General features: G+C 50.2%; 4 protein-coding genes across 4 annotated transcripts; 2 read left to right on the forward strand and 2 right to left on the reverse strand.

Moving 5' to 3' along the window:
* Positions 1-1503: 1503 nt before the first annotated feature.
* BGZ61DRAFT_497481 (oxidoreductase) lies at positions 1504-2896 on the forward strand (the record flags this gene model as incomplete). The annotated part of the gene is made up of 4 exons (XM_046251161.1): positions 1504-1553; positions 1621-2110; positions 2565-2603; positions 2675-2896. 4 exons carry the CDS (start codon positions 1504-1506, stop codon positions 2894-2896), a joined length of 801 nt encoding a protein of 266 aa, XP_046099274.1.
* A 1226-nt stretch (positions 2897-4122) lies between these two features.
* On the forward strand, positions 4123-7523 carry BGZ61DRAFT_398302 (uncharacterized protein; the record flags this gene model as incomplete). Its single annotated transcript, XM_046242989.1, has 5 exons — positions 4123-4605; positions 4756-5430; positions 5495-5613; positions 5667-5878; positions 5939-7523. The coding sequence occupies 5 exons, from the start codon at positions 4123-4125 to the stop codon at positions 7486-7488; spliced, it is 3039 nt and encodes a 1012-aa protein (XP_046099275.1). The 3' UTR covers positions 7489-7523.
* A 1068-nt stretch (positions 7524-8591) lies between these two features.
* On the reverse strand, positions 8592-10565 carry BGZ61DRAFT_536937 (uncharacterized protein; the record flags this gene model as incomplete). Its single annotated transcript, XM_046254474.1, has 1 exon — positions 8592-10565. One exon carries the CDS (start codon positions 10563-10565, stop codon positions 8592-8594), a length of 1974 nt encoding a protein of 657 aa, XP_046099276.1.
* A 306-nt stretch (positions 10566-10871) lies between these two features.
* Positions 10872-13682, reverse strand: BGZ61DRAFT_591782 (uncharacterized protein; the record flags this gene model as incomplete). Its single annotated transcript, XM_046256699.1, has 7 exons — positions 10872-10965; positions 11024-11286; positions 11348-11485; positions 11537-11605; positions 11655-12160; positions 12227-12725; positions 12780-13682. 7 exons carry the CDS (start codon positions 13680-13682, stop codon positions 10872-10874), a joined length of 2472 nt encoding a protein of 823 aa, XP_046099277.1.
* Positions 13683-13845: the final 163 nt, after the last annotated feature.

Consider the following 13845-nt stretch of genomic DNA (forward strand, 5'->3'; position numbering starts at 1 on the left):
ACTGGTTACATACTGTGAGAAGGATTCTTTGGCGCAGCCACTGTGGGCGAAGGCTGGGATGAAGTGCACCAAGTGCTTTTGAGAAGCTAAAAATGCAGTGTAGACTGAGTCCCTATCACACATTGCACGTAATCTACAATTCCCTAATTGGACGACATGTTATCTGCTGACTCTGTATCTCGACGACCGCTGCCAGCCGTATTCTATGCAATTCTATGATTGGATGCCGACTCTGCATTTTTGTCGCCCCCAACTCCAGAGGAGCAAACTGATGTAACTCTTGCCAGCCTCTTTTGCGTCAGCTTCAGTTGTGGCGGGGGGCAATGCAAAGTCGTGCATGCTGTCACAACTGAGGCGCTTTCTTGTGGTACTGGCCGGTAAATTTTCGAAGGGAGGTGGAAATTATGTCACATGAAAAGGATGTTGCAACCAGTAATTTACAAAGCAGTATTGTGTTTTTCTTTCGTGTAGAATAGTTCGAGTATCTGAGGACTTATATCACTAACCTTTCGTTTGCCACATGTCCTATTACCAGACAAGACTTTTTAAAGGGCCCTCCGTAGTATCCAATTAAAACCAATACCGCGCAAGGCGGGGTTAGCGCTAACTTTATATCATAGTGGCAGGGTTCAGGATTTGGTCGTCACGAGGTACGGAAAAAGATGTGAAAAGGTGTGAAAGGCGCAAATAGGTTTCAGGGATCACGGGTGAGAGAGACAGGGTAGAGGTAAGAGCAATAACTGATGGCCTATCATAGGTAGAGAAGAAACAGCTGTTGGGTTGGAGCTGACAGTCCAGGCACCAAACAGCAGACGGTAGACGGCAGCAATCAGAAACCGCATTTCAATCACCGACGCGGGCCCTGGTGCGCAGTAGAGATGCTGGAGACGAAGCGACTTCCTGACAAAAAGGGTGCGGACAATTTAATCCCACAGCAGAATCCTACGTATGCTCTCTACTCGCTCTTCATCTCCTCCCTCCTATCTCTCTTATCTTGCTTGCAGGGTACCCAGACTCAGCGCCATATGTTCGGAATGCAACAAAGTAGGCCTCCAAAAGGTCCTTGCGGTTAGTGCCCTGTAAATCCAAGCTTTGGGTCTTATCTTCATAGATGTCGCAATCTAGGGCCTCGAATCGCTCGGAATCCTGCTGGCACTGCTCCCCAGACCCGCCATCCGCCTGTCGCAACGAGATATTTGTCTTGATTGGCTGTTTGGGGTTATCTCTACCCCTGTCGTGTGTCGACTCATGCACTGTGAGGAAGGAATGCGGCGGGACCGGTGTGTACTTGGTTCGCCTCTGTGCGCACTTCGGCATCATATCAGCCAGACAAGCCTCATGGGAACCATAAAAACGTTGCAAGACTTTGGGTCTGATAGATCTTTCGTATTAAAACACTGATCACTTCCAAGACCGTCTTCACTTTCAGTTCAATAGCTACTTCGAGTGCAAAGCCTCTGCACTTCTGCATCATCCACAGACACCAATCGTAAATTATCCACCATGAACGGCAGACTTGCAGGAAAGAACGCCGTTATTACAGGCGCCGCTGGGCATGTCTCATTCCGCTCATAATGTCCGAATTGAGAGAGTTGCTACTAAGTACTGTCGTCCCAATAGCGACATCGATCTCCAGGCTTCCGTCCTCTTCGCCCTTGAAGGTGCCTCCATTCTCATGACCGATCCCAAGGCAGACGTCCTCGCAGCCGCCCTTGCCAGAGTCAAAGCCGCCGCTCCCCAGGCGCCTGGTCGAATTGAAGCTCGCGTCGTTGATGTCACTCGGGAGGCCGACGTGGCCGATGCCATCAATTCCCTCGACGGCTGGGGCGGCCTGGATGTGATGTTCAACAACGCTGGAATTATGCACCCGCGAGACGGCGACTCGGAGGAGGTCCCTGAGAATATTTGGGACCTCACTTTCAATATCAACGTCAAGGGTGTTTGGTATGGCAGTAAGCACGCCGTGAAGGCTCTGAGAAAGCATGGCAAGAGCTCTGGAAGCATCATCAATACCGCCAGCATGGTCGCCATTGTCGGAGATGCGGCTGCGCAGCTTGCCTACACCGCCAGCAAGGGTGCTGTCTTGGCCTTGACTCGGGAGTTGGCTATTGTCCATGCCAATGAGTCGGGGCTTTCCGGTCTTTGGGGATAAAGGTCATCTGATCGGATGCTTGCAGCCGCTAGGGCTAGGATTGGTGGGTTCCTTCAACAGGAAATGCTGCATCGGGTAGGACCGGTAGCCAGACCTACTGGGGCCATAAATTGGGAAGGTCTCGGACAGGACCTTCCAGAGCCAACACAAGCATCATCCTCCTAGCATCTCATCATCTTTTTTTTAATTAACAGTCTTTTGACCTATCCTTTGGGGACCTATTGAAGGTCCATTTGATCAAACGGTATCAGCTAGAAAAGCTATCTATTTTGCCCGGCTGTCCGATTTATCCGGACCCCAAACCTGACCCTATCCGACCTTTCCGACACAACACTATCGCGGTCATCACAGCTCTGCCTCTGGGTGGGTTGTGTGTTCTTAGTGTCCTCTGCTCACTCCCTCACCCACCAAGGAGGGATTCCGATTCAACTCTCTGCCCAGCCCGTCTCAAGTAAGTGCAATTTGATAGCGAATCCAAACCTCTCACTCATTTCTCTACGTACTAGCACCCCCATGCTTCAGGACTTCCTCGGGTCCAGCCAAGAGACCCGCCAACGCCGCGAGATATACCTTCCTACCGGCCGCTTTGGGGAACCTATTGAGCAGGCCTACGCCGTTGTTTTCCTTGCCAGCGACGAGAGTAGTTTCGTTATCGGTCACGATATGGTTGTCGATGGGGGATTGACTAAGGCTTATGTAATACCATTGGGTCCTGCTTTGGCAGCCCCTAATAACCTAGGCTGAATTGATAGTCAAGATGCTAATATGAACTATTATATTTATGTACAAGCAGGTTCTTGGAATAGTAACTATAATTGTAGTAGTAGTGGAAGCAGAGGTAGTGGTAGTGGCAGTAATCGTAACCCTGGAATTACTACTGCTGTTGTGAAAGTACCAACACGCTGTGGTTAAAAATAGCAGGGTGCGGCGCTAGCTACTACCTAAATAACCTGCTCTTTCTAAACTATTGGAAGGGCATGATTTTTCCCTTGTCAAATTATCAATTTTCAGAGATCATATATTAAACTAGGAAAAATCGGAATACGTGTGCTCTTTCGTGGAGCGTTCCACTTTTGCAGTTTCGCGTCATATCACCCTTACCCTATATCTCTAGCCCAAACTGTGCAATCCCTCACTAACGCACCGTTACAACGCATTTTCGAGTTGGCTTAATTTCACTCTACAGGCATTTATACATAGTAGGGACTCAGAAAAGAGAAAGAACGCGTCGCGTTTTGAGTTGCCGGTATATTACGCGCCCCGTTTTACAATCCCAAATGATGGTGAGGATCTGAGGATGCGACTAAGTGAAAACCCTGAAAGGGCGCGTTTCAAGGGCGTATCCCTCAGCCCAACTTCGTAGATAAATTATTAATAAATTGCGGGTAGACCTGATATTTGTCTATTAGTAGTCAGAAACTTTACAATAACATGTCCCAGCCTGAAAATTAGATGGTTACTTAGGCAATATTGAGGTATTTTCTCAACTTCACTTACAACTTCTGTACTTTCCGTTGTAAATTACCTGACTTTCCTCACTATTCTACGAATCTGGATTGCAAAATTATACTCTTAAAAATAGTGAGAAATGGCATAGGGATGTATGTATGTTATCAATCATAACCTACTTTAATATCCTCAATGCTGGTTGAGGCGGTGCACTAAAGAGCATAAATTGAATCTTGAGATTTTTGTTTGAAGCCTTGGAGTGTGCCTTGGTAAGCCTTGAAACTCGGCGACGAATAAAATTGCATCTTCAAGTCGAGGCGTACATCACGTGCAGCGATATGCATACAGCTGCAGCGGGGCTGGGTGCCACCTCTTTAAGAACTTGAGATATTATTCCCTCTTCCTATGTTCCCTCTTCCTACATTCTCCATTCTGTCTTCTTCACCGAGGTCTTCAATGCTTCCTTTAAGTCCTCCTTAAATTTGGTTGACAGTCTGGTATCATCCATCCTAGGTTGCATCATGGCAGAAGCTCTGGGCATTGCAGCCGGCATTGTCCAGCTGGTCGACATAAGTGGTCGTATCATCCTAGCATCCTCCCAGCTTTATCGGGATCTCAAGAACGTGCCGGATGAAATCGAAACACTTAAGCGAACTACCCAACAGTTCATCGGCTTACTACAACTCATCACCTTAGACCTAAATCTTTCCTCTTCTCCGCCTCCAGAGACAATAGGAAATGTCCACGTCACTACGATTCTAGACGATGCTATCGCTGAAGCCACCGAGCTGGCAGACTTACTAGAGAGACTCTCTAGCGCTCAGAAAAATGCCGTCAAACGGGCTTGGGTCACGATAGTGAGCATGAAGAAGCAGTCGGTCATCATGGAAAAATCCCGAAGGATAGAGTCTCTCAAGTGCTCTCTGCAGCTCTGGTATCAACAACACACTGCCTCTAAACTAGGAGATCAGATGTATATCTCCTATTTCCACATTCGAGCTCCAGTCACATATGCTTATGATCTTAGGTCTCAGGTCGCTGCTTCACAGCTTCTACTTCAGTCAACACTGGCTTCGCTTTCTGAACAAGTTTGCCCCCTAGACTTTTGTGCTAGAGATAAACTGACATTTTTGTAGTGCTCCATGATTGCAGAGTCTACCCGACATGTTCCATCACCATTTCCACAACCCGGCACTGGTCATTGTCGAGAGCTACGGCCTTTTGAATTAAATCAATGGCAAATACCGACGACCTTAGTTTGCACATGCCGACCTGTGAGAAACGACATAGTCTTCTCACTATACGGCTTCCAATTGTTCTTATCTCAATCTCGCGTCCCCTCGAACAAGTGTCCTCTTAAACAGGAACACACCACTTTGTCATTCGGCGCGCGTACGATGAATCCCAGGCTCCAATTCGTGCTCAACATGAAGCTCGGGCGGGCTTCCTTCTCTATGGGCACGAGAATCTCACCTCACAACGTTGTTGATAGATCCAAATCTCCCGCTTTCGTTGCCATCGACGAAGCTCGTCTTGCTCTTTGGAAAATCAGGAATCCAATTTCTCCGGGGACGAGATTCCCTCAAGACCCGAAATGCACCTTTATTACTGACACCATACCACAAACATGGATGACGTCACAGAATTGGATACTAATGGAGCCCGATGACGATATTTTTGAGGACTTCATGTGGTTTGAAAAGAACGTATATTTTGATAATGCAGCACAATCTATCATTCAACACTTGCTAGATCGGCTCATCCTCACCTTCGAGTGTGGGCAGGCCTCACCAGCAGACCAAGACTTCCAAGGATTTACTCTTTTGCATGTTAAGTTATGCGGTCACAAAGGTTCTTGATAGGCAAGCTATTCTGACTCATTCATGCTTTTAGGAGGTTGTTCAATTGTCAATGTTTATTCTTCCTGCCCAGGAGAGCTTGCATCGCGTTCTCGATCTCTTGGTTGAGCTTCTCATCCGTGGCGGTGCAGACCCCAATGCCACAGGAAGCAAGTATGATTTCCTAGAAATGACTGTGCGTTTGCCAGCTCTGACTCTGCAAACAGGATGGGTTACGAGTCTTTGTTCAAGGGCTCTCCGCTCGGCCTACTGGCTAAATACCTCAGAACTTGTTACTTTTCAGCTCGCTGTATTTCCCAATTAAGGTTGGACCGAATTCTCGTCAAATATGGCTGTGATGTTTCTGATCTCACGAGCCCGATTCTTCATCACCCAGGTTCTGCTGGACTTTTTCTTCATCAACCAGCCCTTCTCCTAGGTAAACAGGCCCATTTTCATTTTGCAAAGCCATATCATCCGCTGACGCTTAGACACTTAGATGAAAACCACACTTCAGTCCAAGCGGCTGTCATCAATAGATCAGAGGAAGAGCTTCGCAAGGTCCTCGATCTTGGCGCTTCGAATCTCGAGAGCTCAAATCCTCCTATTTTGACACTTGCTGTCGGATGGCCGAGAGGGCTCCAGCTACTTATTGACGCCGGGGTAGATCTTACAGAGGCCGTTCAGGTTGCAATAATGCAACAAGACGAGTCGAGCCTTGAGCTGCTGCTCGACAACGGCTGCGCCTTGTTTATCCGTCAAACGCAAGATAGTGATGGCTACAGCTTGCTGGGACACGCCCTAGAGACTGGTTCTCCACCTAAGATTCTCTCCCTTCTGGTACGCGCGATTGCCGTTAGGAGGCGAGAATTATATCAGCTTGCCATAGAGAGTTTGTCGAGTTCATCACTGCACCGGCTGTTAGGCGGCTGGAAGGCGGAAAATGGACAGGTTCCCGACTACTACGCAACCGCAATCTTCAACTCTCTCGAGAAGAATGCAATCGATGTTCCGGATAGACTATGGCCTGGTGAACTGGTCACCATTTACGATTATGGAAGAATGACACTTGGACTAGCAGAGAGCCTCTACACTGCTGGTTTTCACGACATTGATACCCCTGGAGAATCCGGAGCCACGCCGTTGCAGAGGGCATTTCCTGTCTTTGCTCCCCTCGATGCTGAGCATTGTCGTCTGATCCAGTGGTACCTCAATAAAGGGGCCAATCCACGACGGCCTTTCCGGGATTTTCCAAACTCGCTTCATCTCTTTTCTTATCTTCATGGGAATGTTCTCACATCACGCATATGGGACTCAACATCCCCCGTGTTCGATATCTTCAAGCAAGTTCAGAAAATGTGTGGCCTTGCGCTCACAGATAGCTGCAATTGTTGGTGTAGCTCTAACGGTTGTTCTCCTACGGGATTGACCCTGCGGAGTGGACTAAAGCCAAACGGAGCTCCTCAGAGAGGTGGGCTGATTCGACGCCGACGCTGGCTCTGCCATTTGCCACGTTACAGCCTCTCTGGACTCAATCTTAAAAAGCAAAATTTCACAGATGTTTGCCGACTAGAGATCTTCGACCGACTTGGTATGGGACACACCTGCTGCAACCGTAGCATTCGTGGAAGGCCATTGCTTTTGGAAGAGCGCCTAGAGGTTCAGGAAGAGGACCGTGAGCTCAAAGTCATCCTCGATGCTTATGTCGACCTCTATCTCGAGCTTCTAGACAACCACGAGGACAAATTCGAGACTTCCTGGGTTGCGTGGTGGGTGGCAATTGAAGAGTTTCTGCCCTTTGAATGGCCCGACAAAGCGAACGATGCTTACCCGCAATACCGATACGTCGACGACGGAATCGACGATGAAGACAGGGCCTCCCCAGGCCAGACCAGTGACTACGGACCAGACACTGAGAAAATTGCGAGGCGGACGAAAGGCCTCATGTTGCATCTAGACGGACAAGTAGACAGATTTTTGAGTCAGTTTGTTCAAAATGGGGAGGAATTTGTGTGGCCTCGTCAACTGCCAAGTTATGACGAGGATTGAGACAAAGGGGTTGTGTAAGATCTATTTAAAATACGAAAAACTAAAAGATTGATGTGAAAGAAGACGACGGGCCAGTAGTTTTCCGTTGTTAGCCAGCGGCAGCGCAATGGGTCCTCAAGTTCTTACGGACGTGGGCTGACTGAAAGCGATCATATAACTGGATTGCCAGGCTTCCATTGTCACAGTCATCCAAATATCGAGAGGCTGTGCAACGCAATGCCTATGAAGTTTTGTGATCCGCGTTGGGCACCAATTGGTGCCCAACGGGGCTGAACAAAACCAACGCCTTGCCTGCTACGACTCAGACTAACGGCTCTACAACATTACAGGGCTCATTATCGGCGGTAACCGGATAGGAACTGGGGTGAATCTTCATATATTCGGCCAGCAGTGCCCTGAGTATGAGAACCTGGCAACCTTACTAAAGCTGCCTGACATTCTATATATCAGCCGAGATCTTTTCACTGGCCTTCTTGAGCATGAGGGGTAGGTATCCTACTGCAGGGGATATCTGAACGATGCATTGGCCCAGGCAAAGGACCTGCAGTGTTTTGCTTGCGCAGCAGCATGGGTATTGCAGATGCAGGCACCAAGAAGCTTCACTATTACGACGATCTTGATGAATAGTTTCTTGCTCTACGGACCATTTTCCCCATAGATACCTGGCCGCACCTCCGACACTCCTGACTATCTCAGGTTCTTGTGCACTTAGATGATCTTGTATCTCTCCTCGCCGCGCTGCCGCCATCGCTACGTTCCGACAAACTCAGCCAACTGGGCTAGGGCAGACAAGGCGATAACTATATCAACGAGACGGGTTCCATGTGTAGAAATCGTCCAGGTCGATGCTTGCATGAGCATATGTATCTGGTACAGATAAAGGCTGTTGATATCTTATGAATGAGAATGCAGGGCACAGTACCCAATGCTCGACATAAATGTACACTGCGGATGGATATGCATCGAAAGTCCTCCCAGACCTAGCAGGAAAGATTGTTCCTGTCACAGGAAACGTTGCTACGATGGATCCAGCAAACGCGGCCTTTGAGACTTACGGAAACATGATCAAACCATCCGTAGGCCACTGTTGCATGTAATATATTCTATCGCTCCAACATACGCTTCAATGATGGAATAAACTTGTTCATCGCCGCGCGCCGTTGTTGCTTCTTTTCGCGTTCCCAGCTCTCGCGCATCTGGACTTGTTTCCAAGCCCCCCAATTTTCGGCATTGAGCGGTCCATCTAGAGCCACCCTGAGACGTAACTCGGCTTCATCAAGCTTTTTGGCATTTGTGTGCTTCCGGTCTGTCTGTTGGGCCAACTGGTGCAACTTGTCGTTCATTTCTATGCTCAGTTCCGGACACCAAACGTCGACACTGCCACTTTGCTCGTTGGGACGATCACTATCGTAGACCATTACACATACAAAACTAATAGTGCTGTGCATGTCCCATGCCCATGCGTTCGAAGGAAGAATGGCTACTGCAAATCCGCCCGGGGGCGATGGGTCTCCCGAATGGAGCGTCGCACGCATGATGTTTTTGTTGCGCTCGTGTAGGTAGCGTAAGAGACACGGCACCGACGAGACAGTGAGTTGTGGTTTTGGTGCTGGTGCTGCCCGGCCTAGAGGAAACCACAGCTCGACAGTTCGTAGATTGGGGAAGGTTGCAATGGCGTCTAGTGCTTTGTACGGCCAATCCTGCGTCTCTTCGTCTCGGAGGATATCAAGACGTAGATGCTCGAGAAGGAGCAGGCTCTTGGAGAGGTGGACGAGGTCAGCGACAGTTATATAAGCGTGGTTCTCACTTTCCCATCTTGGCTCGGGTCCATGCAACTTGAGTTCTCGTAGAGTTGCACCGAACCGGCTGAAGAACTCTGGTTTGCGGTTGACGTGATGCCAGCCTGCAAGACTTATGAGCTCTAGCGGTGCGGTGATGTCGTCTTCAAACTCGGCTTCGAGAGGGCAGGCTTGTTCCTCGAGTACGAGCTCTCGAAGATTGGTTAATTTGGATGCAATGCGGAGTGTCAGATGGGAGCGAATGTCATGCAATCGCTCCAGACGGGACCAATCGAAGCAATCAATCCAGTAGTCCCATTCATATTTTGAGGAACCGGCAGGATAACCTTGGTAGCTCGGGACTCCCTCTATGCCCCAGGGATAATAATCAACGCCCAAGACTGTCAGAGGCTGCGGTCTCTCACCGTTGGAGAAGCCGAGGCCACAGTACAGACCGCCTCCCATCGGAGGCCCGTACGCGAAACAGCCTCCACGGGGATACCAAACGTCGATACGGGGCAGTCGGGTGAGGTTGGGACAGGATAGCAGCACCTTCTTCAGCTCGCGCATAGTGCGGAGGCAGTGCTCCTCCTCGATGAAGGTGATTTGAATATCAAGGGTGCAGAGGTTCTGACATGCTGCAAGCCGCTGCAAAAACGTGCGTACCTGGAGATGTGCCGCCAGGATGTGCTCCTCTCGCGTCTCGGTGCAGAAGACGGCGGCGTGCAGACGCGACTCTCTTGGTAGTGCTGCTAAGATGGCTGCAGGTATAGGCACAGCTGTTCTTTTTAGAGCATCGCTCCACGGGAGTCTTATCGTCGAGCCAACATGCCAATGCAGGTGGCGCAGTCCTGTCATGCTGGGTAGCAGTGCAGCGAGACGGGCCAGGATCTGGGTGCTTCCATCTCCCTCCTGACCGTTATTGCACCCGCGCCCATTCACCCGAAGGATCCGAACAGCGGTGAGTTGGTCGAGGCGTTGGATGAGATCAAGGCGGTCGAGGACGTATCGGCTCTTGTCCAGGTCGACATGCACTTCGGTGTGCTGCACTGAGCGAGCCAGTTGGTACAAGGACGTACTCAGCGACGCTACGGTGCGGACAGTGTCTGGGCGCACATCATGAAGCCATGCAAGGATGCGTCGCACGATGTGCTCGGGCAACTGGGCTATAGACGGCCGCGTAGGGTCTAGAGGCGTAGGATCCCGAGGCGTAGGCTCTCGCCTGCGAATGATGAGACCCTCGCCAATGTCAAGTTTGGAAAAGAGATGGGAAAGGCGATGGCGACGCTTTGGAGGCATGATGATGGTGACGGTGTGACAGCCATAGATGGGCTTGGAAATGTTGGTGCACGTTGGAGGAGGAGTCGTGGGATCGGGCTTATTTATCAGTAAATGCACTGTCCAGGGCCAACAGGGGCTGTAGCGCCTCCTTGTATTTCCCCCAACTTTTGATGAAACAAACACCTGCGGAACATGATACGCCCTTGATGAGTTTGGCAAACGCCTGATTAAAGTAGTGTCGTGGACAGCCATAGCAAAATTGCAAGCCCATGCCTTCTACAATGTCACATACGTTCTCATAATTCCCAGTTAATGTGATTTTGCCTAGCTATCCAAAGCGGCTAGTTTACTTCGCAACCTGAGACTGTTAAGGGTAATAACCATGGATGAGCACGACATGAGAGTCGCTGCTAATGGCCTGGCCCAGCACAGCATTAGTTTCATGTCCTTTTTGCAGCTACATGTGTATCACTTACGGAGTTAGAACCACCCCAAAGGGTTGAATGAGGCCAATTGCCATGCTCAGGGCAAAAAGGTTGTATCCGAATACCCACAGCAGGTTGACTCGGACCTGCTGCACAGTTTGCCGCACAATCTCGAGTAATACCAGGATTGATTCCAAACGAGAGTTGAGAATCATAACAGATGCACCAGCTGTAGGTGACGCCGCTTCGTGATATAACGCGATGCCGACGTCGGCTGCCGCCAAGCTGGGGGCATCGTTCAGTCCATCTCCAACCTTCACGGAGTCATTAGTATCGCCTCGATGCCGCTTGAGTGATTCAAAATCGCAGCCTTACCATGGCGACTACATTTCCGTCGTCTTGGAGAGACTTGACGAGGTTCAACTTGTCGTGAGGTGTCGCTTCCGATGCAAGCAAGGGGATCCCGACAACCTCGCAGACTCGATGCGCGGATTGAGGAACATCACCAGTGAGCTACGCGCGTGTAAGTTTTGGCTTAGAACCAAAAGAGCATCAGGAACTTACCAGTTTGCAATCGTATTTCATCGATTTTAGCCGCACAATTGTTGACCTTGCATCGTCTCTAATTGTGTCCTGTTATTGTCAGCAACAGCTTTGTAGTCACCTTAGTTCTATCCCGTACCGTAATGAGTAAACTTCCGGCATATACGCCGTCAATACCAACGTAAACTACAATCACCCCCAGATCCTGGTGTCGAGGGTCGTCAGGAAGCCCATCAACGTCACTCGACCGTAAGTAGCGCAAGCTGCCAACGATGACATGTCGCCAAGGTTGCTGTTGTATCATCACCTCACCCGACACGCCTTTTCCAGACTCGTATGCCATTTTTCGAGTCTGTGTGAAGGACTTGGTGACGGGCCACGGAGCCTCCATATACTTGACTCCAGCGGAGAATATGGCTCTGCTGATGGGATGCGTGGTGACACTCTGCTCCTCGACCGCGCACACATAGGTCCACAAGTCGGTGTTTTTGCTGGACCAGTCATTCGATGTTGTCAAATTGCAAACTTCGAGTGTTGCACGCGTCAACGTTCCCGTCTTGTCGAAAACAACCGTCTCCATGTCCCAAAGTTTTTGAATCGTGGGGAAACCGCCGGATATCATAATGCCCTTTTGACTCGCAGCATCTGGTGCACATGTTAGAAACATTGCGACTTCACGTGGAGCCTAGCCTTAGCCGCCGTAGCTCTTACTTATTGCCGCGACAGTGGCGGACGGTATCGCCAATCCCAGCGCGCAAGGGCATGCGCATGTCAAAATTGCCATGGACCGTTCAACGGCAAGGCGGAACGATGCATAGGCAGAGATGGATCCAATGGACCGGTAACGGTCAGCTGCCGGGGCAAAAATGGAGAGTAAAATGACGCCCAGGACAAAGTACTCGATGATGGTGTCTAAACTTTGGTGTTCTTGAGTCTTGGATCCAGACGCCTCGACGGCACTATTGACTAGTTGAGCGTAGAATGAGTGTCCTTGCTCCTTGTGAACGGTACATACCAACTCTTTACCGAGATTTCGAGTGCCGCCAAGTAGGAAATCTCCAGCTGCCTTCTTCACCGGCATAGACTCGCCCGTGACGATGGCTTGGTTGACTGACGACGAGCCCATGGTGACATAGCAATCACAAGGGATGACTGAAAAGGGCGTGATGATTATTTGGTCGCCAGGTCGTAGGAACGTTGAGGGTACGAGCTATCAATGTTCAGTTGGACTAATAGTGCAGAAACGACCAGACAGCTGACTTACTTGTCCCGTTGGATGAATCTTTGTAAACTGGGTGTCCAGGAGCGGTTTATATACCTTGATTAGATCTTCTGACGCACTTCGGCGAGACATGGTATCCAGATATCTACCGGCAACCACGACCAGAGCAAGGCCTATGGTTGTGCTGTAGTATGGGGTGGCCTTCAAAGCGCCTCGAGCAAGTAAGTCGATGACGGACGATAATAAACCCAAGAGGATGGAAGAAGAAATCAGCGTGTTCATGTTGGGTTGCCCAGCACCTCGGCGAATCCACTTCCATCCATCTGCATGAATCCAGCCGATGTAGCGATACTGCGCAAACAGGGCCAACGAGAGGCAAAAGCAGTGTACTATGCCCAGGATACCCACAGAGATCCAGCTCCGACCAAGTCTAGACAGCGGAAAGGTGGCGATTTGAATGGCAAGGGCACCGCGAGAGAGCTGAGAGAAGCTGGACTGTAGTCGGGCAACGTCCTCTTTCGACTTGAGCACGCCGATGATCTCCTGCGGCGAGCGCGGTCCCAACTCTACACCATACCCCAGATCTTCCACAGCTCTTTTTATGGACTCCTTGTCGAGAGTTGGCGTCTTCCCGATGACGGTGGCCTGCTGCAGCGTCGGGGATATTCGCGCCTTGTCGACGTCTGGATGGCTGTTCAGCACCGACTCGACAGAGTTGGAACACGCGGAGCAAGTCATTCCCGACAGCGAAAGAACCAGGACTGATGTTGATGTTGATTGCCGCTCGCCCCGAGATTCCATCCGCTCCGCCGCCGTGATTCCGTCCGAGAACTCGAGCGCTTCATCGTCGTCGTCGTTGTACCGAATCGTCTTGTCCAGGTCGAGGAATTGACATGCTTTGACCAGCTGCCCGACGCAGAAAGCCGCGATGTAGCAGCAAGCCATGCTGGGTGAAGGAAAGTGATGATAAGTGTGCTCATATCGTCTCAGTGGAGGCGGAAGCAGGGCTATTACTATAGATACTCCGGTCCGCTCTCCGTGCGATGCTCGCGGGATCGGCATGGAGAACCAATTACAGGACTCAAAGCGTTACCCCACGCGAATGGGA

Source organism: Ilyonectria robusta, assembly GCF_021365365.1.
Source record: "Ilyonectria robusta strain PMI_751 chromosome Unknown BGZ61scaffold_22, whole genome shotgun sequence".
Classification (NCBI taxonomy): domain Eukaryota; kingdom Fungi; phylum Ascomycota; class Sordariomycetes; order Hypocreales; family Nectriaceae; genus Ilyonectria; species Ilyonectria robusta.